Source organism: Taurulus bubalis (genome assembly GCF_910589615.1).
Source record: "Taurulus bubalis genome assembly, chromosome: 10".
In the NCBI taxonomy this organism is placed as follows: Eukaryota; Metazoa; Chordata; class Actinopteri; order Perciformes; family Cottidae; genus Taurulus; species Taurulus bubalis.
In genome coordinates, this window is record NC_136598.1 from 12264779 (window position 1) to 12288699 (window position 23921).

The window sequence follows — 23921 nt, forward strand, 5'->3', positions numbered from 1 at the left end:
GGGCTTCATCTTCAAGTATGAATCTAAAGTTTTACTGAAACTACTACGGCAGTCTGAGATCAGTCTCCCCAGAGATTAATATCAGAAAACAAAATGGAAATAAAATGCTTATCTTGGGCCGCATTTTGTTAAAAGTAAAGCTATTAAAAGTTGTATGTGTGTCTGTCAGTGTGGGGAGGAAGCCTCTCAATCCGTGGAAATCGTGGTGGAGACGGAGGCGGAGGCCGGAGCCAGCGGCTACAGTGTGACTGGTGGAGGACAGCGAGGGATCTTTGTGAAAGACGTCCTCAGAGACTCGCCTGCCGCCAAGCATCTCAGTCTACAGGAAGGTACCTACGGTCACAGCGTACTCATTTAGGCACCGTTACTTGTAGGAAACATACTTTTTTGTAGACTATAATAAAGATGGCGAACGGGATGAAATAGAAAAAGGAATCTGTTTGGGGGGGGAACATATACTACTTCCATTGTGTGGACAACATTTCAACCACAGATGGTCCTCCTCGGGTACAAGTGAACACGCCTGTATTTAATTGACAATTTTTAAATATGATTAAATGTCTCATAATTTGCCTGAATAAGATATTTAATATTGGGCTTTAATTTAATAATGTCAGCTTTTCCTCATGTTTCCTCATATTCTTGTTTGAATAAGAAATGCAACACATGTGCATTAGCATACTCGTATAATATTTCTAAATTATTAGGGTGCCCCATTGTTATTGGATGATCTACTGACAGTGTCAATTACGTCCATATAATGTTAAGGAAGTGGGGACAAGAAAGCAGCGTGCCGCTATTCAATAGCAGATATTCTTACTAAAGCAGATTCTAAAGTTATTTTAATGATTGCTTTTGCTCAAATTCATTATTCTTAAAAGGTAAAATCAGGCTCAAAAGCAGTGTCCTCTCTGGTTTAAACTGTCTGGTCTGTTTTACCTCAGACCACACCCAGCATGTAAATCCACAAAATAACTAATAACTAAAGATATAAAATACATGTAGTTGTGTAAAAAGTACAATATTTGCCTCTTAACTGTAGAAATACATTACTTGAATAAAAGTTACGACTCACCACTAGATGCAAGACACTACCGCACAACCAGTCCCTTATATATAGAGGATACCAGGATACTGTACATCAGATTGAGTTTAACATTTAGATTTTTAAACCACAAACCCCAGTTCCATAAATGACTTTGACAGGTCTTAACACTGGACCTAGAAACATACTGCTCTCTGTGTGAAGGTGACCAGCTGCTGAGTGCCAAGGTCTACTTTGACAACGTGAAGTATGAAGATGCTCTAAAGATCCTTCAGTGTGCAGAGCCGTATAAAGTCAGCTTCCAGCTAAGGAGGACCATCCCTGAAGCAGAGGTCTGCGTGCGGCCTCGAGTTCCCAGTGTGGAGGTCAAAGGTCCCAAAGCCAAGATAGCCAAAATGGTGATCAAATATATTCTGCATTTCTATGTGGCATGCTTTCTCTCAACCGAATTGTGTTTAAAATTAAGTAGAATTTTCCATTTGTTATAATCCAGCTTTGATAAATACCTCAAAAGCTTCAAAACGCTAAATACTTTTCCAGGGTTTTGCTGCAGCTTTTCAATAAAAATGTAACATAACTTCCTCCATTGCTTATAAATACACATACACATCCAATCATGTCCAATCATGTCTAATTGTTTAGAACCTCAAATTAGATTTAAATATAGTTTCCAAACATTCATATTACATTGATCAACCTACATGAAGACAGCAACTCAGGGAATAGTACCATACTCGATCTTGTCATTTATGTGTGTTTCAGAGTGTGAAGGGCAGCAAGACCTTCAAGGCCAAGAAGAAGAGAGGTGGTCGTTTTGGTCTGAAGAGGCTGAAGGAGAAGCACAGGGAGGAGCTGGTGATAGAGGGAACGCCCCCCAGGCTGGAGATGAGTGACGTAGACGTGGAGTTTTCTCTCCCCAAATTCAAACAGAGGAAGAGCACGAAGGTTGAAGCAGAAGCAGAAGGAGCAGGAGGAGGAGAAGCCGCTGTGGGGGAGGCAAAGAGGATCAGGTTGGCCTTGTTTGTGTCCATTCTGTGTTTACTTTTCCTGTTGAAATATTCACAATTACCTGCTCAGCAACATGTGAGCAGCATGTGAAGAGGTATGTTGAGGGACATTATGATGGTAAAGATTACTGTAATATAATATTATTACTCCCTGTATTTCAAAGACATTATCTGAAAAGTTTTTTTTCTTTTAAAAATAATTATTTACAAGGCTTTTTGAAATAAATGCTGTATCTTTGTTATAAAGTTTTTTTTTCCTTAATCTCTTCCTCCTTTCTTTACGTGGTCCTCTCAGGTTTCCCCATATGAAAACAAAGAGTTACACAGGAGAAGACACAGGAGGAAAAGTGGACACAGGACAACTTGAGGGACAGGTGAATATCTCTCCACCTGAGATAACTGGAGCTAAAGTGAAAACCAAAGAAAAAGGACACAAGTTTGGAATTACGTTTCCTAAGACCAAACACACAAAGTCAGGCTCAGCATTGGAAACTGGATCTGTAGAACTGAACCCTCCAGGTGTGATCACCCAGCTACCATCAGTGAAGTTCAGTTTGTCTGGTGATAAAAACACGAACATGGAGAAGGGAGGGGTTAAGATTAAAGCGCCTGATGTGGAGTTTGCACTCCCTTCAGGAAAAGCTGAGGCATCTTTGCCCACTGTGAAGGTAAAGGCAGAAATCAAGGCTCCTAAAATTAACATCATAGGAGGAGCTGATGCAGAGGCAACTGTGGGGAAAGGGGATGTAGACGTAGGCAAAGGAGATGCAAAGTTAAGAATGCCAAAATTGAAACTGCCAAAAGTTAGACTCTCACGTCATTCGGATGAGATAGATGGTGACATTAAGGTAAAAACCAAAGGAATGAAACTGCCTCACGCTGATAAACCGCCTCCAAAAGTAGCAATTGAAGGAGGTGGGGAAATTAATTTCCCCGGGGCAAATATCACCAAACCAAAGAAGAAAGTCGATCTCTCAGTAAAAGCTGCCTCTATTCAAATGCCTTCTGTAGATTTGTCTGGACCAAAAGTGATGGGAAAGTCTGACGTGGAAGTCTCACTCCCAGAGTTTGAAGGAGCTGGGAAGACAGCAATCAAAATGCCTACCGTTGACATCTCTGTACCTGATGCTGATTTGGAATTGGACACCAGATGCAGAATTCCTGATGAGGTGGAGGGCACTTTCAAAGGGCCCAAAATCTCTATGCCAAAGGTTGATATCTCTTTGCCAAATATCAGATCATCCAAAGTGGATATTGAAGGTCCAGAAGTTGGAGGGAAATTCAATCTACCTTCTGTGGACATCTCTCTCCCAAAGGGGAAACCAGAAGGTGGGGATGTGGATATGGATTATTATGTTGGTGGAGATGGGAAATTCAAATTGCCTGAGTTTGATATATGTCTCCCAAAGATTAAGTCACCAGAAGGAGAAGTTAATATGAAAGGAGAAGGCTTCAAGTTACTCAAAGTAGACCTGATGCTTCCCAAAGGCGAAGCAGGAACGCCTGATTTTGAAGGAGGAAAATTTCAGTTTCCATCTTTAGACATTTCCCTCCCTAAAATGAAAACTGGTGAGATGGTGGTCGACATCGAAGGCACTGAAGTGAAAGGTGGTAAATTTGAAATGCCCACACTCGACATTTCTCTGCCCAAAGACAAAATGCAAGGAGACATTGAAGTGAAAGGGAATGCTGGGAAAGGAGGAAACTTCAAAATGCCTACCTTTGATATTTCTCTACCAAAGCTGAAACAACCAGAGGGACACATGAACATCGAGACACCCAAGCTTGAGAGTGGGGGTAAGATTCAGATGCCCTCTCTTGATATATCAATGCCCAAAGGAAAGATTGAGGGTGACATGGAAATAGATGGTCCATCTGTAAAAGGAGGGAAGTTCAAAATGCCCTCACTCAACGTCAAACTCCCTAAAATGGGGACATCTGGGGTTAAGGTTGATTTACCAGAGATTAAAGGAGGTAAGATTGAGATGCCATCAGTAGACATGTCTCTACCAAAAGGTAAATCCAAGTGTGAGGTTGACTTTGAGGAACAAGGTGGCAAGTTTAAAATGCCTTCATATAATATAACTCTTCCAAAAATGAAGTTGCCTGAGGGAGAAGTTGTTTTGGAGGGACCTGAAATCAAAGGTGGGAAGATCAAGATGCCTAATGTCGATATCTCTGTTCCAAAAGGAAACGCAGAAGGAGATTTGAACATTGATGGTAGTACATTAAAAGGAAGCAAAATCAACATGCCCTCTTTCGACATTTCTCTCCCAAAAGTGAAGTTACCTGAAGGAGATGGAAAGCTAGAATACCCTGAACTTCCAAATGTTGACTTTTCACTCTCCAATGCAAACATAGAGGGTAACATGGAGCTAGAGGGCAGTGGTGGTAGTGGTGCCAGGTTCAAGATCCCAACTTTTGACATCTCACTCCCAAAGATAAAAAACAAGGAGGTAGAGCTTGATATTGAAGGACCTGAAGTCAAAGGTGGAGCAAAGTTCAACATGCCGTCATTTGACATCTCTCTTCCTGTTATGAAATCACCAGAGGGAGAGGCAAAGATTAAAGGTTCTGGAGCCATAGAAGGAAAGTTCCAGATGCCTTCCTTAGATGTGTCACGACCAAATATCAAATCACTGGGGGGTAACATCAATGTTGAAGCTGAACTGCCTACAGTTGATATCTCTCTTCCAAAAGCAGAGAATACGATATATATTGAGGGACCAGCAGGAAAAGGAGGCAAGTTTAAGATGCCTACATTTGATGCATCGCTACCAAAGATGAAGATGCCTGAGGTAAATATTGGCCTTGAGCGACCCTCAATTGATATCTCTCTTCCAAAGGGCAACGTAGAGGGTGACCTTGAAACTAAAAGTAAAGGAGGGCATTTTCATATGCCATCAATTGATGTTTCTTTCCCTAAAATGAAATCAAAGCGAAGTGACATCAACATCGAGGGACCAGAAATCAAAGGTGGGGAAATTCAAATGCCAACTATTGACATCTCAACCCCTCAGGGAACATTAGAGGGTGATATCAGTTTCGAAGGTGAAGGAAAAGGAGGGAAATTCAACCTGCCGGCTGTAGACATCGCCCTTCCTGCAGTAAAATTCCCTGAAGGGGATGTGAATTTTCAAGGGCCAAAAGTTAAAGGTTTGAAATTTGAAATGCCGAAAATTGACCTCTCACTTCCGAAAGGAAAAGCACAGGGAGACATTGATATTGACATTCACTCTGGAAAAGATATTCATTCGTATTATATTGGACTTCCAAAAGGAAGGGTCAAAGGTCCTGAATTTAAAGGAGGAAAAATCAACATGCCAGACATTGACCTGTCACTCCCCAAAGGAAAGGTTGACGCTGACCTCAGTATTGAGGGTCCTGAAGTAAAAGGAGGAAAATTCAACATGCCCAAATTTGATGTTTCCCTTCCAAATATGAACCTGCCAGAAGGCAATGTGGAAATGCCTACAGTTGATATTTCACTCCCACAAGGAAACGTAAAGAGAGATATTGACATTGAGGGACATGTGGGCAAAGGAGGCAAGTTTTGTATGCCCTCGGTTAATATCTCTCTTCCTAAAATAAAAGCCAAAGGAGTTGATGTTGAAGGGCCTGAACTTAAAGGTGACATTTCATTTCCTGAAGGAACAGTTGAGTGTGACCTTGATATTGAGGGGCCTGAGTTGAAGGGGGGTAACTATAAAATGCCAAAATGTGATGTCTCATTGCCAGAAGTAAGTCTCCCACCGGGGAATGTCAAACTAAAAGGCCCAGACCTTAAGGGAGGGAAGATTGAGATGCCAGACATTGATATTTCACTCCCCAAAGGAAAAGCAGGAGGGAAAATTGAAACTGAAGGGCATGCTGGCAAAGGAGGCAAGTTCCATATGCCCTCTGTTGATATCTCTCTTCCTAAAATGAAAGTTAAGGGTCCAGACATAAATATTGATGGTCCTGGTGTTAAAGGTGGAAAACTAAACCTGCCATCCCTTAATATTTCTCTGCCCAAATCTCCTGTAGATATCAGCCTTGAGGGTCCTGATGTCAAAGGAGGAAAGATCAACATCCCAACTGTTGACATTTCACTCCCCAAAAGAAAAGTTGAAGGTGACCTTAATGTTGAGTGTCCTGAGGTAAAGGGGGGCACATTTGAAATGCCCAAATTTGATGTGCCTTTACCAAATGTGAGTCTCCCAGAGGGCGATGTCAAAATAAAAGGCTGGGACATCAAAGGAGGGAAGATTGAGATGCCAGACATTGATGTGTCACTCCCCAAAGAAAAAACAGGAGTAGAAATAGACATTGAAGGGCATGCTGGAAAAGGAGGCAAGTTCCACATGCCCTCTGTTGATATCTCAATTCCTAAAATAAAAGCAAAGGCACTTGATGTGAATATTAAAGGTTCTGAACTAAAGGGAGGAAAAATCAACATGCCAGACATTGATCTGTCACTCCCTAAAGGAAAGGGTGACCTGATTATTGAAGGTCCTGAGGTAAAAGGAGGGACATTTAAAATGCCCAAATTGGATGTTTCACTTCCAAAGATGAACCTGCCAGAAGGCAATGTCGAATTGGAAGGACCAGAGATGAAGGGAGGAGAGATTGCATTGCCAGCTGTTGACATTTCTGTTCCAGTGGGAAAAGTTGAGGGAGATATCAATATTGAAGGACCATCTGGAAAGGGAAAGTTTGAAGTGCCAAAAGTTGACCTATCTGGTAAAAAAGGTAGTGGGCTCCAAATGCCTAGTCTTGACATTAATCTCCCCAAATTCGATCTTGACTTCAGCCTTCCCTCTGGGCTGAAAGACAGAAGTCTTAAAGTGGACACCAGTAGTCCTGAAGCATCAGGAGATTTGAAGATCTCTGGTCTCAAAAAAGACATTATTCCAGCCAGATTAAAGGTTAAAGGTGCAGATATCGAGACAGGTTCTGTAAAACTACCGATAGTTGACATCGCAGCTCCAAAAGTTGATCTAGACTTTGGCTTCAGCAAACCTAAAGTTGACGATGTGGAAGTGGAGCTTCTTAAAGCAGAGGTAGGCGGGCCTTCTTCCGGGGGAAGCTTTGATATACCTGATGTCTCCCTCAAAGTCCCCAGTTTCTCTCTTCCCAGGTTTGGTGGAAAGTCCAAGATTGGTGATTTGGCAATATCTGGCCCCAAGGGAGATGTTTCCCTCAGCCCACCACATATGGAAGGAGAGATTAGGGCGCCATCAGTAGAGTTTGATGGGGATGGGAAAGTCAAAGTGAAAAAGACAAAAATCAAAATGCCTTCATTTGGTGTATCCAACAAGAATGCAGATGTATCTGTGTCTTGTCCTGATGTGGATGTCAAAGTAAAAAAGGGAGAAATTGGCATTTCTAAACCAGAAATCTGTGTTGAGAATCGAGACAAAAAATCTAAATACAAAGTGAAATTCCCCAAGTTTAAAATATCATCACCAAAAGGTCAACTCACAGAGGGAGAGGTCGATGCTAAACTGGAGGCCGAAGTAGAAGGGAAGGGTGGCTTCCATGCACCCGATGTCTCTATCAAACTACCAAAGTTCTCCATGCCAGGATTTGGTTCTAAAGAAAAAGATTTAGGTAAGCCAAGTGGTTACCTTGAGTCTAAGACCAAGGTTAAGATGCCCTCTATTGAGCTGTCACTGCCAGCAGCTAAAACACCAGAGACGGAGGTTCTTCTCCCAAAAGCAGAGGTTGATGTGTCGGAGGCTGATATCAGAAGTTATGAAGGAAACCTCAAAATTCCCAAAATGCCAACAATTGACGTTTCCATTCCCAAAATAGACCTGGATGTGTCCTTGCCAAGAGTAAAGCATGAGGCGAAGGTTGATGAACTAGGAGGCAAATTCAAGATGCCAGACATCAAGATTCCTGAAATTGACTTGTCCCTTCCTAAAGGAAAAACGGGTAACATTGAAGGTCACCTATCTCTGCCCAGAGTAAAGTTTGAAGGTCCAGATGTTGAGATGGAAGGAGAGACTGGAGGGAAATTAAAAATGCCTAGAATGAAAATGCCCAACATCGACATCTCTCTGCCCAAAGGAAAGATTGAAGGTTCAGAGATGGAGATCAAAGGAAAAGGTGGGAAATTCAAGATGCCACATCTCAGTATGCCCTCTGTTGATATATCACTTCCCAGAGGAAAGATTGAAGGTCCAGATATTGAAATGGAGGGAAGTACCGGAGGGAAATTAAAAATGCCTTATATGAAAATGCCAGATATTGACATCTCTCTGCCCAAAGGAAACATTGAAGGTCCACATGTTGAAATGGAGGGAGGTACTGGAGGGAAATTTAAAATGCCTCATGTGAAAATGCCCAACATTGACATCTCCCCACCCAAAGGAAAGATTGAGGGTCCAGAGATGGAGCTCAAAGGAGAGGGTGGAAAATTCAAGATGCCACATCTCAACATGCCTTCGGTTGATTTATCACTTCCCAAAGGAAAGATTGAAGGTCCAGATGTTGAAATGGAGGGCGGTGCCGGAGGGAAATTCAAAATGCCTCACATGAAAATGCCCAATATCGACATTTCTCTTCCCAAAGGAAAGATCGAAGGTCCAGATGTTGAAATGGAGGGAGGTACTGGAGGGAAATTCAAAATGCCTCACATGAAAGTGCCAAATATTGACATCTCTCTGCCCAAAGGACAGATTGAGGGTCCAGAGATGGAGATCAAAGGAGAAGGTGGAAAATTCAAGATGCCACATCTCAACATGCCTTCGGTTGATATATCACTTCCCAAAGGAAAGATTGAAGGTCCAGAGATGGAGATCAAAGGAGAAGGTGGAAAATGCAAGATGCCACAGTTTAACATGCCTTCTGTTGATATATCACTTCCCAAAGAAAATAATGAAGGTCCAGATATTGAAATAGAGGGAGGTACCGGAGGGAAATTCAAAATACCTCACATGAAAATGCCCAATATCGACATCTCTCTTCCAAAAGGAAAGATTGAAGGTCCAGATGTTGAAATGGAGGGGGGTACTGGAGGGAAATTCAAGATGCCTCATATGAAAATGCCCAATATTGACATCTCTCTGCCCAAAGGAAAGAATCAAGGTCCAGATGTTGAAATGGAGGGAGGTACTGGAGGGAAATTCAAAATGCCTCACATGAAAATGCCAAATATTGACATCTCTCTGCCCAAAGGAAAGATTGAGGGTCCAGAGATAGAGCTCAAAGGAGAAGGTGAAAAATTCAAGATGCCACAACTCAACATGCCTTCGGTTGATATATCACTTCCCAAAGGAAAGATTGAAGGTCCAGATGTTGAAATGGAGGGAGGTACTGGAGGGAAATTCAAGATGCCTCATATGAAAATGCCCAATATTGACATCTCTCTGCCTAAAGGAAAGATTGAAGGTCCAGATGTTGAAATGGAGGGAGGTACTGGAGGGAAATTCAAAATGCCTCACATGAAATTGCCAAACATTGACATCTCTCTTCCAAAAGGAAAGATTGAAGGTCCAGATGTTGAAATGGAGGGAGGTACTGGAGGGAAATTCAAAATGCCTCACATGAAAATGCCAAATATTGACATCTCTCTGCCCAAAGGAAAGATTGAGGGTCCAGAGATGGAGATCAAAGGAGAAGGTGGAAAATTCAAGATGCCACATCTCAACATGCCTTCGGTTGATATATCACTTCCCAAAGGAAAGATTGAAGGTCCAAAGATGGAGATCAAAGGAGAAGGTGGAAAATGCAAGATGCCACAGTTTAACATGCCTTCTGTTGATATATCACTTCCCAAAGAAAATAATGAAGGTCCAGATATTGAAATGGAGGGAGGTACCGGAGGGAAATTCAAAATACCTCACATGAAAATGCCCAATATCGACATCTCTCTTCCAAAAGGAAAGATTGAAGGTCCAGATGTTGAAATGGAGGGAGGTACTGGAGGGAAATTCAAAATGCCTCACATGAAAATGCCAAATATTGACATCTCTCTGCCCAAAGGAAAGATTGAGGGTCCAGAGATAGAGCTCAAAGGAGAAGGTGGAAAATTCAAGATGCCACAACTCAACATGCCTTCCGCTGATATATCACTTCCCAAAGGAAAGATTGAAGGTCCAGATGTTGAAATGGAGGGAGGTACTGGAGGGAAATTCAAGATGCCTCATATGAAAATGCCCAATATTGACATCTCTCTGCCCAAAGGAAAGATTGAAGGTCCAGATGTTGAAATGGAGGGAGGTACTGGAGGGAAATTCAAAATGCCTCACATGAAAATGCCAAATATTGACATCTCTCTGCCCAAAGGAAAGATTGAGGGTCCAGAGATAGAGCTCAAAGGAGAAGGTGGAAAATTCAAGATGCCACAACTCAACATGCCTTCGGTTGATATATCACTTCCCAAAGGAAAGATTGAAGGTCCAGATGTTGAAATGGAGGGAGGTACTGGAGGGAAATTTAAAATGCCTCACATGAAAATGCCAAACATTGACATCTCTCTTCCAAAAGGAAAGATTGAAGGTCCAGATGTTGAAATGGAGGGAGGTACTGGAGGGAAATTCAAAATGCCTCACATGAAAATGCCAAATATTGACATCTCTCTGCCCAAAGGAACAATTGAGTGTCCAGAGATGGAGATCAAAGGAGAAGGTGGAAAATTCAAGATGCCACAGTTCAACATGCCTTCTGTTGATATATCACTTCCCAAAGGAAAGGTTGAAGGTCCAGATATCAAATCGGAGGGAGGTACCGGAGGGAAATTCCAAATGCCTCACATGAAAATGCCCAATATCGACATCTCTCTTCCCAAAGGAAAGATCGAAGGTCCAGATGTTGAAATGGAGGGAGGTACTGGAGGGAAATTCAAAATGCCTCACATGAAAGTGCCAAATATTGACATCTCTCTCCCCAAAGGAAAGATTGAGGGTCCAGAGATGGAGCTCAAAGAAGAAAGTGGAAAATTCAAGATGCCACATCTCAACATGCCTTCGGTTGATATATCACTTCCCAAAGGAAAGATTGAAGGTCCAGATATTGAAATGGAGGGAGGTACCGGAGGGAAATTTAAAATGCCTCACATGAAAATGCCAAACATTGGCATCTCTCTGCCCAAAGGAAAGATTGAGGGTCCAGAGATGGAGATCAAAGGAGAAGGTGGAAAATTCAAGATGCCACAGTTCAACATGCCTTCTGTTGATATATCACTTCCCAAAGGAAAGGTTGAAGGTCCAGATATCGAATCGGAGGGAGGTACCGGAGGGAAATTCCAAATGCCTCACATGAAAATGCCCAATATCGACATATCTCTCCCGAAAGGAAAGATTGAAGGTCCAGATGTTGAAATGGAGGGAGGTACTGGAGGGAAATTCAAAATGCCTCACATGAAAATGCCAGACATTGACATCTCTCTGCCCAAAGGAAAAACCGAGGGTCCAGAGATGGAGCTCAAAGGAGAAGGTGGAAAATTCAAGATGCCACATCTCAACATGCCTTCGATTGATATATCACTTCCCAAAGGAAAGATTGAAGGTCCAGATGTTGAAATGGAGGGAGGTACTGGAGGGAAATTTAAAATGCCTCACATGAAAATGCCAAACATTGACATCTCTCTGCCCAAAGGAAAGATTGAGGGTCCAGAGATGGAGCTCAAAGGAGATAGTGGAAAGTTCAAGATGCCAAATCTTAACATGCCTTCGGTTGATTTATCGCTTCCCAAAGGAAAGATTGAAGGTCCAGATGTTGAAATGGAGGGAGGTACTGGAGGGAAATTTAAAATGCCTCACGTGAAAATGCCCAATATTGACAACTCTCTGCCCAAAGGAAAAATTGAGGGTCCAGAGATGGAGATCAAAGAAGAAGGTGGAAAATTCAAGATGCCACATCTCAACATGCCTTCTGTTAATATATCACTTCCCAAAGGAAAGGTTGAAGTTCCAAATATCGAATCGGAGGGAGGTACCGGAGGGAAATTCCAAATGCCTCACATGAAAATGCCCAATATCGACATATCTTTGCCCAAAGGAAAGATCGAAGGTCCAGATGTTGAAATGGAGGGAGGTACTGGAGGGAAATTTAAAATGCCTCACTTGAAAATGCCAGACATTGACATCTCTCTGCCCAAAGGAAAAATCGAGGGTCCAGAGATGGAGCTCAAAGGAGAAGGTGGAAAATTCAAGATGCCACATCTCAACATGCCTTCGGTTGATATATCACTTCCCAAAGGAAAGATTGAAGGTCCAGATGTTGAAATGGAGGGAGGTACTGGAAGGAAATTTAAAATGCCTCACATGAAAATGCCCAATATCGACATCTCTCTTCCCAAAGGAAAGATCGAAGGTTCAGATGTTGAAATGGAGGGAGGTACTGGAGGGAAATTTAAAATGCCTCACATGAAAATGCCAGACATTGACATCTCTCTGCCCAAAGGAAAAATCGAGGGTCCAGAGATGGAGCTCAAAGGAGAAGGTGGAAAATTCAAGATGCCACATCTCAACATGCCTTCGGTTGATATATCACTTCCCAAAGGAAAGATTGAAGGTCCAGATGTTGAAATGGAGGGAGGTACTGGAGGGAAATTTAAAATGCCTCACATGAAAATGCCAAACATTGACATCTCTCTGCCCAAAGGAAAGATTGAGGGTCCAGAGATGGAGATCAAAGGAGAAGGTGGAAAATTCAAGATGCCACAGTTCAACATGCCTTCTGTTGATATATCATTTCCCAAAGGAAAGGTTGAAGGTCCAGATATTGAAATGGAGGGGGGTACCGGAGAGAAATTCAAAATACCTCACATGAAAATGCCCAATATCGACATCTCTCTTCCCAAAGGAACGATCGAAGGTCCAGATGTTGAAATGGAGGGATGTACTGGAGGGAAATTAAAAATGCCTCACATGAAAGTGCCAAATATTGACATCTCTCTCCCCAAAGGAAAGATTGAGGGTCCAGAGATGGAGCTCAAAGGAGAAAGTGAAAAATTCAAGATGCCACATCTTAGCATGCCTTCGGTTGATATATCACTTCCCAAAGGAAAGATTGAAGGTCCAGATATTGAAATGGAGGGGGGTACCGGAGGGAAATTCAAAATACCTCACATGAAAATGCCCAATATCGACATCTCTCTTCCCAAAGGAACGATCGAAGGTCCAAATGTTGAAATGGAGGGAGGTACTGGAGGGAAATTTAAAATGCCTCACATGAAAATGCCAAACATTGACATCTCTCTGCCCAAAGGAAAGATTGAGGGTCCAGAGATGGAGCTCAAAGGAGAAAGTGGAAAATTCAAGATGCCACATCTTAGCATGCCTTCGGTTGATATATCACTTCCCAAAGGAAAGATTGAAGGTCCAGATGTTGAAATGGAGGGAGGTACTGGAGGGAAATTTAAAATGCCTCACATGAAAATGCCAAACATTGACATCTCTCTGCCCAAAGGAAAGATTGAGGGTCCAGAGATGGAGATCAAAGGAGAAGGTGGAAAATTCAAGATGCCACATCTCAACATGCCTTCGTTTGATACATCTCTTCCCAAAGGAAAGATTGAAGGTCCAGATGTTGAAATGGAGGGAGGTACTGGAGGGAAATTTAAAATGCCTCACATGAAAATGCCAAACATTGACATCTCTCTGCCCAAAGGAAAGATTGAGGGTCCAGAGATGGAGATCAAAGGAGAAGGTGGAAAATTCAAGATGCCACAGTTCAACATGCCTTCTGTTGATATATCTCTGCCCAAAGGAAAGATTGAAGGTCCAGATGTTGAAATGGAGGGAGGTACTGGAGGGAAATTCAAAATGCCTCACATGAAAATGCCCAATATCGACATCTCTCTTCCCAAAGGAACGATCGAAGGTCCAGATGTTGAAATGGAGGGAGGTACTGGAGGGAAATTTAAAATGCCTCACATGAAAATGCCAAACATTGACATCTCTCTGCCCAAAGGAAAGATTGAGGGTCCAGAGATGGAGCTCAAAGGAGAAAGTGGAAAATTCAAGATGCCACATCTTAGCATGCCTTCGGTTGATATATCACTTCCCAAAGGAAAGATTGAAGGTCCAGATGTTGAAATGGAGGGAGGTACTGGAGGGAAATTTAAAATGCCTCACATGAAAATGCCAAACATTGACATCTCTCTGCCCAAAGGAAATATTGAGGGTCCAGAGATGGAGATCAAAGGAGAAGGTGGAATATTCAAGATGCCACAGTTCAACATGCCTTCTGTTGATATATCACTTCCCAAAGGAAAGGTTGAAAGTCCAGATATGGAAATGGAGGGAGGTACCGGAGGGAAATTCAAAATGCCTCATATGAAAATGCCCAATATCGACATCTCTCTTCCCAAAGGAAAGATCGAAGGTCCAGATGTTGAAATGGAGGGAGGTACAGGAGGGAAATTCCAAATGCCTCACATGAAAGTGCCAAATATTGACATATCTCTGCCCAAAGGAAAGATCGAAGATCGAGATGTTGAAATGGAGGGAGGTACTGGAGGAAAATTTAAAATGCCTCACGTGAAAATGCCCAATTTTGACATCTCTCTGCCCAAAGGAAAGATTGAGGGTCCAGAGATGAAGCTCAAAGGAGAAGGTGGAAAATTCAAGATGCCAAATCTCAACATGCCTTCGGTTGATATATCACTTCCCAAAGGACAGATTGAAGGTCCAGATGTTGAAATGGAGGGGGGTACCGGAGGGAAATTCAAAATGCCTCACATAAAAATGTCCAACATCGACATGTCTCTGCCCAAAGGAAAAATTGAAGGTCCAGATATTGAAATGGAGGGAGGTACCGGTCAAAAATTAAAAATGCCTCACATGAAAATGCCAGATGTTGACATTAATCTGCCAAGAGAAAAGATTGAGGGTCCAGATATGGAAATCAAAGGAGAAGGTGGAAAATTCAATATGCCCCATCTCAGCATGCCGTCTGTTGGTATTTCACTTCCCAAAGGAAAGTTAAAAAGTCCAGATCTTGAAATAGAAGGAGATACCGGAGGAAAATTTCACGGCCCAGATATTGAAATGGAGGGAGGTTCTGGGGGAAAGTTAAAAATGCCTCATTGGAAAATGCCAGATTTTGACATCTCTCTGCCTCGAGGAAAACTTGAGACACCAGATCTTGAAATAGAGGGAGGTGGAGGAGCAAACTTAAAAATGCCTCCCATAAAAATGCCAGATGCTGACATCTCTTTGCCAAAAGGAAAATGTGGCAAAATTGAAGGAGCAAAGCTTGAAATTGAGGGATGCACATCTAAAATGCCTTCAGTAAACATTGCACTGCCAAAAGGAAAACCTGAAGGTCCCAAATTTGATGCGGGAGGAAAGTTCAAGATGCCAAAAGTGGACATATCTCTTCTTAAAGGAAAACCTACAATCAAAGGTCCAGAGGTAGAGATTAAGGCAGATGGGGGACAGTTTAAGATGCCAAATGTCAACATATCTACCCCTGAAGCAAAAGCCAATATTGATATACCGGAAGAGAAAATGGAGGCAGAGGGAGGAACAATCAAACTGCCACACATCAAGATGCCAAAAGTTGGTATCTCACTACCTAAAGGTAAAAATAAAGCACCTGCTGTAGAGATGGAAGTCTCAGGAGGAAAGTTCAAATGTCCACATGTTAAACTTCCAAAGGAAAGTATATCACTGCACAAGAGTAAATCAGGTGAAGCAGAGATCAGCCTACCAACCATTGAGGCAGGAAGGAAAATACATTTTCCACAAGTCACATCACCAGATCTGGATATCGATGTGACACTAAGTAAAGCCAAACAAGACATAGAGGCATATGGGGAAGATACTCTGCATGTTGAGGGAGAGCACAAAGGTCTGAAACTCAAGATGCCAACACTAGATATCAAAGGTCCAAAAGGAGACCTGGAGCTTGATATAGGACTTCATAGAGGAGAGGGCAAGAAGGACAGGAAAAAGGTTGAACTACCTGATTTGGATCTCAACACAGCAGGAACCAGCAGCAAAGTAAAAGGACCAAAAGTGAAAGGAACAAAATTCAGGATTGGAATGCCAAAAAAGAAAACTGGCAGAGATGTAACAGCAGAAGCAAAGATTTGCAAAAACTGTGGCGATGAGGATTTAGGTGGTGCGGTCAAACACAGATGCAAGAGTAAAGAAAGATTTGAGTACGAAGTTGAAGTTGAAACCCACAACGGACATAAAGAGAACAAAGATCGTGTTAATATACCAGTGCCAGAAGTTACATTACCAAGTGTTAGTCTGAAAACCAAACAAGGTTCAGCTGATTTAGGAACAGGAGAGTGTGGCCCCTTGTCATCCAAAGCAGAAATCAAAGTTCCCAGGATTCCTGACATAGAGTTTGATATTGGTACATCACAAGATGAGGATGAGGACAAAACAGAAAAGGGAAAGAAAATCAAAATCCCTAAATTTGGCGTTCCATTACCCTCCATCTCCTCTCCTGAGGTAAGAATGAATATCTATGGGCAAGAAATCCAGTATCAGGGCCCTAAAATGCCCAAAGTAAAGAAAGCTGTTTTTGTCTTAGTAAATCCTTCACAAGCAGATGGGCCCGCTGCATGCACAGGCCTCATAGGTGGGGAGACAACATCTGAGGCTGAAAAAGGGGACGTCAAAGTGAAGATGCCCAAAATCAAAATGAAACCAAGTTTTGACAAGTCCAAAGATACATCAGCGGCCGTATCATTTTCACCTGGCAAATCAGGGTTGTTTAATATCAGTCTAAAGGGCGAAGGTTCAAGTTCAAGTCTCAACAGTGAAAAAGATGTTAATCCTCACAAGGGCTCTAAGGACAATGAAGGGACATTCAGTGGCAAAATCAAACTTCCAAAGGTGGAGTTAACCTCTCCATATGGTAAGGTGGCTGCAGAGGGGGAGGACACGGAAATGAGTATGAAACTGGAAACGGATTCGTCCCCAGGAGAAGTGGAAGACACTAAAGGGTTTAAAGGAATATCAGGCAAAATGGCCTTTGCTGGTTTTAGTGAGGAGCTCTCGAAGGATGTGGTGTCATCTCATGCCAGAACAGATATGTTGGACAGGGACAGCTCAGAGTCCCCAGCTAGTTCGACCATGGAGTTCAGCTCAGCAAAGGTCGAGGCTTGGAGTGAGGGCGATAGCCAAAGCAGGGAATCTGAAGAAAGAGAGTCTTCCCCCTGGTTCAAGGTCCCGAAGTTCACCCTGAAGCCACACTCTACAGGTAAGAATTAGGAAAATTCAAACTGATATGACAAGACATTAAATTTGACATGGACGTTTACAAAAGGTTGATCCTGTCCAGTTATGTATTGAGGAATATATCAAGTAGATTACCCTTTTTGTAAGATTCATTCACTTTTTCTTTCAACATTTAAAGAGTAACTGCACATTTAAACCATAAACAAAATGATATGACTGTAGATGTGACACTGAATGATGTTGTTAATTATTAGGGGACCCTGGAGTTTAAAGCGATATGGACATTTCTTACCAAAAAAAATAAATAATCTGCATTTCATGGTGAAAAATGGCTCAAAACACCATCTACTCTTTTTAAATCAGCCCTAATCTTGTAAAGCCGAAATCCGGAGATAGAGTTGACTGTTTGGGAATAATCTACGTCATGAAATAAAAGAATGTTAATAAGACCCCCCTCTTCAATTCTTCTCACAGTGCCTATTGTTTTTACTTTTTCCATCGCCACTTGTAGTATTACAATCCCAGCACAGCACAAGCCTGTTTTCTCCTTTATGTGTACTGGAAATTAAGCTATCAGCACATTACACAATCTGGCGAATCAGTGTTCCTCAGATAATGACTCATTATCTGCGATTGCAATGTGCTTCACTACGCTGTAACAACAGTATGTCAATGAAGCATCAAGTTGCTTATTTTTTTCTCATTCTCTGTTTACTGAGCTAGCTAAATTAGGCTAAATAGGCTTAGACCTACACTTAATCAACTTCTGTCCAGTTGCATTAGGGGAAGTGTAAGACTCATATTAAAGACTCAAAGCCTGTATTGCCTTTGCTGCATTGATTTTGACCACTTTTTGATGTGTGTGTGGGTTTTTCCCCTACCTTTTAAAGTGCAATATTAAAGCAGAGGCAGTGTATAATTGCAGATATCTTCCAGAATTAATAATAATCATTAGTATAAGCTTTGCATGCATGTTTTATACTTGATACTTGCATCCTTATTTCACTATATTATCATACAAGTTAATACAATAGGCCTTATATTATGCATTATATGTATAATGTAGTGCGTATTTGTCCTATTGCATGTGATTGGTTTTGCTTTTTTATTCTATAAATTATTAATATATCTTCTTCTGTTTTGTCTCTGCTTCATAAGACTAAGTTTATTTTCCCTCTGGATGTCTTCACCTATCCCCTCTCATCTCGTGGCTTCATTTCTTCTACTTTCTTCTGCTTGTTTCCATTCCCTCCACCTCAAGGCTTTCTCCAAATAACCCCAGAGGGTTCTCCTCTGGCCCAGCGGAAGGGGGAGGTGGCGGGTGAGGCCGACGTCTTGGGGTCTTTCTGCCTCCACACCTCAGGGCTCCACTTAACCACAAAGGAAATGTCCGAAAAGCACCAAGTCTCCTCCGCCGAGGAGGGAACTCTTACCATGCTAACCAAGACCACCAGAATCACCCAGCACACGGTTACCACTGAGACGCGAGCAGGTGAATCTTCCGCAACCACGACAACAACTCACCGGGTGTCGGACTTCAAGTACTGAGGATGCTGTAATGATATCTTAAATGTCTTGTGATTTGGTAAGGTTGCAGTGTTCTTGTATGCTAAGCCTGCAACGTGGCAAACCTTGATTTAGTAAAAGTCTTTATTTTAATATTTTATTAGGTGAGGTATGAATGTGATGAAAAACGATGAGATTTCATCAATCAGCAATATTGTCAGCAACAGAGTAATATATGCTTCCTTTTTGCATTTTAAATGTGATAATTTTTTTTTTACTGTTCTTTGAGTTTAGTCCTAATTATTTATCAGACTTTGTTTGGTTTGAAAGTTTTGACTCTGAATGTAAACATGTCACATTACTTTATTATTTATTGTTGTTTGTGTGATCAAAATGCGCTGGAATGAGTCTTTCACTCACGTCAGCATCGTGGATTTGACCACGATTATTTCAAAATAACTAATTTTCAACCACTACAGTACAGGCCGGAGGAATATTAATGTAAATACAACTATGTCACTGCTTTTTGGAAGCAGCATCCCTTTGATCGGAAATGTAACTATTTTCATATTCACCAATTGGGAGTAGAAATTATATTTTTTCTGATCCTATTTTGTTTGTCTTGGAGGAAAGGTGTGAGCTTTTTGAGATTATAGGCTATTCTCCTTTGCTGCCATAGTTTTATATTTAAGCATTTAGCTGGTGCTGTTACCCAGAGATAGTCACAGTGAATGGGCAGGACACTCCGCACTCTTTTTCTGCTGTGGGGATCAAATCTGTGACCTTCTGGTAACAGATTGCTCTCGATCATTTACTGAAGGCCACCCTGCTGCTAGTCTATTTTTTATATCAATGTTTTTACTGTACACTGCCAGAAATAGAAGCCACTATATATGTCATGGTAGAGGCTTTTAGCTCCAAGATACACCTCCTGACTGATGCAGATTTTTTAAAACTCTGTGAACTGTTTTGAGTTTCAAAACATCGACAACGGGCTGGTATGGAATTTGGGGAAGTGCTGTTGGGCGCTTTAACACAATCAGTGAGAGTTTTAAAAACTGTAAACTCTTTTCTCTTGACACTTAATAATATAATACAAATTCTAAAAGTATGCTACTGTCAGGCTGCTACAATGACAGACTGGCTAAGGAGTGGCGAGCCTTGATGTTGTACCAAAGCTTTCCCCCTAAGACTGAAGCAAGGTAATCAAGGACAAGAGGACCAAGGCACTTGTCCCTTTTGATTAAAATGTCTTTAATAATCTGACATTTTTCTATTTAAAAAAAATAAAATATATATATATATATATATATATATATATATATATATATATATATATATATATTTAATATATATATATTTAATATATATATATATTACAAAATAACGTTGAGTGTTAAAATGTCAGATTAATAAAAGCATTTTCACTATGGTCCTCTACCCCTTATTTTTCAAAAATCATTTCTACTTTTTAAAGTAGAAATGAATTTAAATTGGAGGGGATGGAAGGTGCCTTGTGCCGTATTTTAGATCTTTATTTTATTGTCTCTACATTGAGAAATTTAAGTTCCATTCGTAAATGCAGTAACTATTTGAGAAAAAAAACAGCTATGTTTCTGTCAATAAAGGAAGATGTATTGTTTTTAAAACTACTGCTTGTATACACAATTTACAGTTTCACAGGATACAACTATCTGATTATTCAAAATAAGGATCTACTTTTCAAGTGGATGTAAAGCATTTCAGAATGAAAATTTAACTTTGATTACTTTATTTGGTTGGTAGATGGAATGAAATTGTGTGACAAATTGCCTCCCATGCTTTTTTTCATTAACAACTTTTAACACCGTGCCTGTATTTCCGGTGAGAAACAGATAATAGATTTAAAAAGCCAGGACGAGAGTAGTGACATATCAAAGTAACACGCACTGAGTAGTATCTATGTCTATTGAGATTTTTACCTTTCTGGTGTAATCAAGTCTTCGAATTTATTTTAGATTATTAGGGTTTCAGTGCCAATTGTTTTTGTCAAAGCTGCATTGGAGAGAACGTTGTTGAAGATGTTACATCAATAAAATGATATTCACACAAAAATTCATTTAAATTGTTTCCTGACGTCTTGACCTTCAGAGATGCTGAAGTATTAGTTAGTTATAAAAGCAAATGTTTACTTACTATTTCATAATTTTGATTTTATAATTTAAATTCAGGATTCAGTAAATATAACCATATTTAACATAATATCTTGTTATTTTATTTATAATGCCGATAATGTCTTTGTTTGTCTTTGCCTGTCAGAAATGGGCTTCCATACAGTGTCCCCACTTGATGGGAACCCATTTTAAAGGCCTGTTTTTATACGATTCATCCAATCATCTTCGTTGAGCAATGTGTGCTAAACAACATCCTCATGGCCAGCATGCAAATCAAACAATAATCTTATCATTAGATGAAACTTCAGTGGCCATCACCAGAGCAATGAAATGAAAGAGTACACATTTCGTACACAAATCGTAACAACGACTCGTTGTAATTATTATCTTGAAAGGTCAACATGCTAGTTATAGCTTCAATATACATTTATGTCAGCTTCAAGCACATGGCTGAATTTTTTTAAGCTTTATTGTCACACTAATGTACAATGCAATTCCTGCAAGAAAAAAAAAAAGCACTATCTCCAGACACAAAAGTCTCGCCCCATTCCAAAGATGTCCCTCATCAAATCAGGGTTATATTCGCTCCATTACTACAATATGTCACATTGTGGCAATATAATTAAAACAAAGTCAGTGGGTGTAGCATTTCTAAAATGTGTTGATGTTGGTGCCCCCCAGTGGTGGAATATAAAAAGTCACAGAGATAGACAGCGCTGCACTGCCCTCAATAATAACCTGTGAAAACACAGAAGCTTTGTAAATATTCTCATTCTAACCTGTAAAAAATCCTATAGAAAATACTGCAGGGCCATTTACTGTACTGTTCGATAAGAACAGGCACAGCAAAACTATTTTGAGAAACGTGTTACTCTCACCTTTAAATTGAATCAGTCAACAAGTAAAAAAGGAGGCTGAATCAGTTTCTGCAGCGGATTAGAGACATAAGAGTCTTCTTGAAAAAATCCTGCCGTCTTCCCATCGTGTGCGCGCGCGCGTGTGTGTGCGTGTGTGCGTGTGTGTGTGTGTGTGTGTGTGTGTGTGTGTGTGTGTGTGTGTGTGTGTGTGTGTGTGTGTGTGTTTGTCTGTGGACGTGGGTTTTCAATCTACTTATCTACTGCTGTGATGATGCTGTGCAACGTAGGCTACGATGGTGAGTGTGTGTGAGGGATGTATGAGGAGCGAACAGTGCCACAGAGAGCAGAGAGGAGGGGCGCAAGCGACTGCAGCGTCACCGGCTACGTGTTTGTACTGTTTAATGGATCTCACTATGGATGGAGATGACTTCAAGGAGCAAGATGAGACGTTTTCTTAGGCGTGATTATTCAATTACTTTTCAGTCGAAGAAGAATAATTACCATGCAATATTTGTAATTTCAACATTGATTGAAAAATATTTGGTCTGCTGCACAATTAAAGAGTTACAGATGAGTATTGGGGCCAGGCATGAGAAGAGGAAGATGTTTGTTATTTTGCATTTTCAGTTACAGTGCCAGGCATATGGAAAAATAAATCATAGGAGGAAAAAAGTCAAAATGTTGAGATTAAATGTATGGTTAAATAAACTTTTGAGAATAAATCAAACTAGCTGAGATTTCAACTCTATTCTCCACACTTATTGATTTTGACTCAAATTGAAAAATAATAAAAAAGGAAAAACAATTGTCTAATAATTCCTCTTATTCCTGGCCGGAATAATGATCTGTTTGGATTAAGAAACTGTTGTTGATAACCCGGTTTAAAAAATATTTATATCATGTGAAAGACGCATACTCTTTTCAGCCAGATGTCAAACATTGCCAAATATAGCTGAGTCGGCCTATATATTTTTCAGGGGAAAGCTCGCTTACACAAACGTAAATAACTACTAAAGAAATCTGGGGCTATGCCTGATAAAGAGTAATTTCCGCAGTATCTATCCGAGTTTTGTTTCTTAATTCCTTTTATATATATATATATATATATATATATATATATATATATATATATATATATATATATATATATATATGTATATGTATATATATGTATATATATATATATATATATATATATATATATATATATATATATATATAAATAAACTCCCCCACGGCATCAACAACCCCGCATACACTTCCGCTCTGCTCACGTCAGCCCGGTGCGGCACGGATCGCCTCTTCTACCGATGAGTGGGCTGCAAGTCAAATTAGCTCTCCGTCATCTTGCTCGCTGAGCGCACCGGAGGCTACTGCGGTAAGATGCGGCGACGCACTATGCCCAGCGGCGGAGGATGAGATGATGCGCAATGGCCGAACGAGTTGTGGGAGGGGGGTGTGGGGGTGGGCAGAGACCGAAATAGGATTTCACTGTGCCGCTCGGCTCTAATTTAGACGATGGGACAGAAGCGGGTGCATGTTTGACTCATTGTAGTGCTGAAGCGCCAGTGGTGCAGGCCGACTGGATGAATGTGGCGGCGCTGATCCCGCTAAAAGATGCTCCACAGCCCGAGGAGGGGTTGACGAGGATCCGCCTGTAAACACCGAGGAAGCAGGAAGACGTGAAGTAAAGGACACGTTATTCATTCAAAGCCTGTACATGAAACACGGAGGCATCGGGGGAGGTGAGAGGCGTGGAAACCTTTCCACGGGCATCTCCGTCTTTCAGGACACGTTGGCTGGAGATACGGATTTTCCAGGTAGGTGTGTGTGGTATTTGAGGTGGTTCATCTTCACCACCGTGGAGCACAGCCTGCCGAGGCTATTGTGCTATGCGTGGTCCAAACCGATTTACCTAGACGAAATCATTTAAACTGTTTAGGGATGAGCAGTGGATTTATGGATTTATGGACACCTGGGTTTCATTTTCAGTCCATGTGATGATTCTGTTTGGCTGATGCAACAACTGATCTAATTGGCACCGAGATGGACATGACGTAAATGCACATTGTTTTAATAATAAGAATTGAGCTTGATTGTGTGATTGTGTGAGTATAGTTTGTGGAGGAGCCACCTGGATTCAGATGTATGACCATTGACAGACGCACACCCCACACACATGATAGCTAAATCCCAATCACTTCTCTGTGTGGAATTAA

At 41.1% G+C, this 23921-nt stretch overlaps 1 protein-coding gene across 1 annotated transcript in view; it reads left to right on the top strand.

Moving 5' to 3' along the window:
* The window catches only part of prx (periaxin), a gene marked incomplete at its 5' end in the record, with an annotated part of 40543 nt that extends 20592 nt beyond the window's left edge, over window positions 1–19951 (top strand). Inside the window, 5 exons of the mRNA XM_079224847.1 lie at window positions 170–329; window positions 1250–1443; window positions 1808–2079; window positions 2348–17208; window positions 18448–19951. Of these exons, the coding sequence (XP_079080973.1) occupies window positions 170–329; window positions 1250–1443; window positions 1808–2079; window positions 2348–17208; window positions 18448–18734 (15774 nt within the window). The 3' untranslated portion in view covers window positions 18735–19951. The remainder of the gene's footprint in view (window positions 1–169; window positions 330–1249; window positions 1444–1807; window positions 2080–2347; window positions 17209–18447) is intronic.
* Between the last annotated feature and the right edge of the window lie 3970 nt (window positions 19952–23921).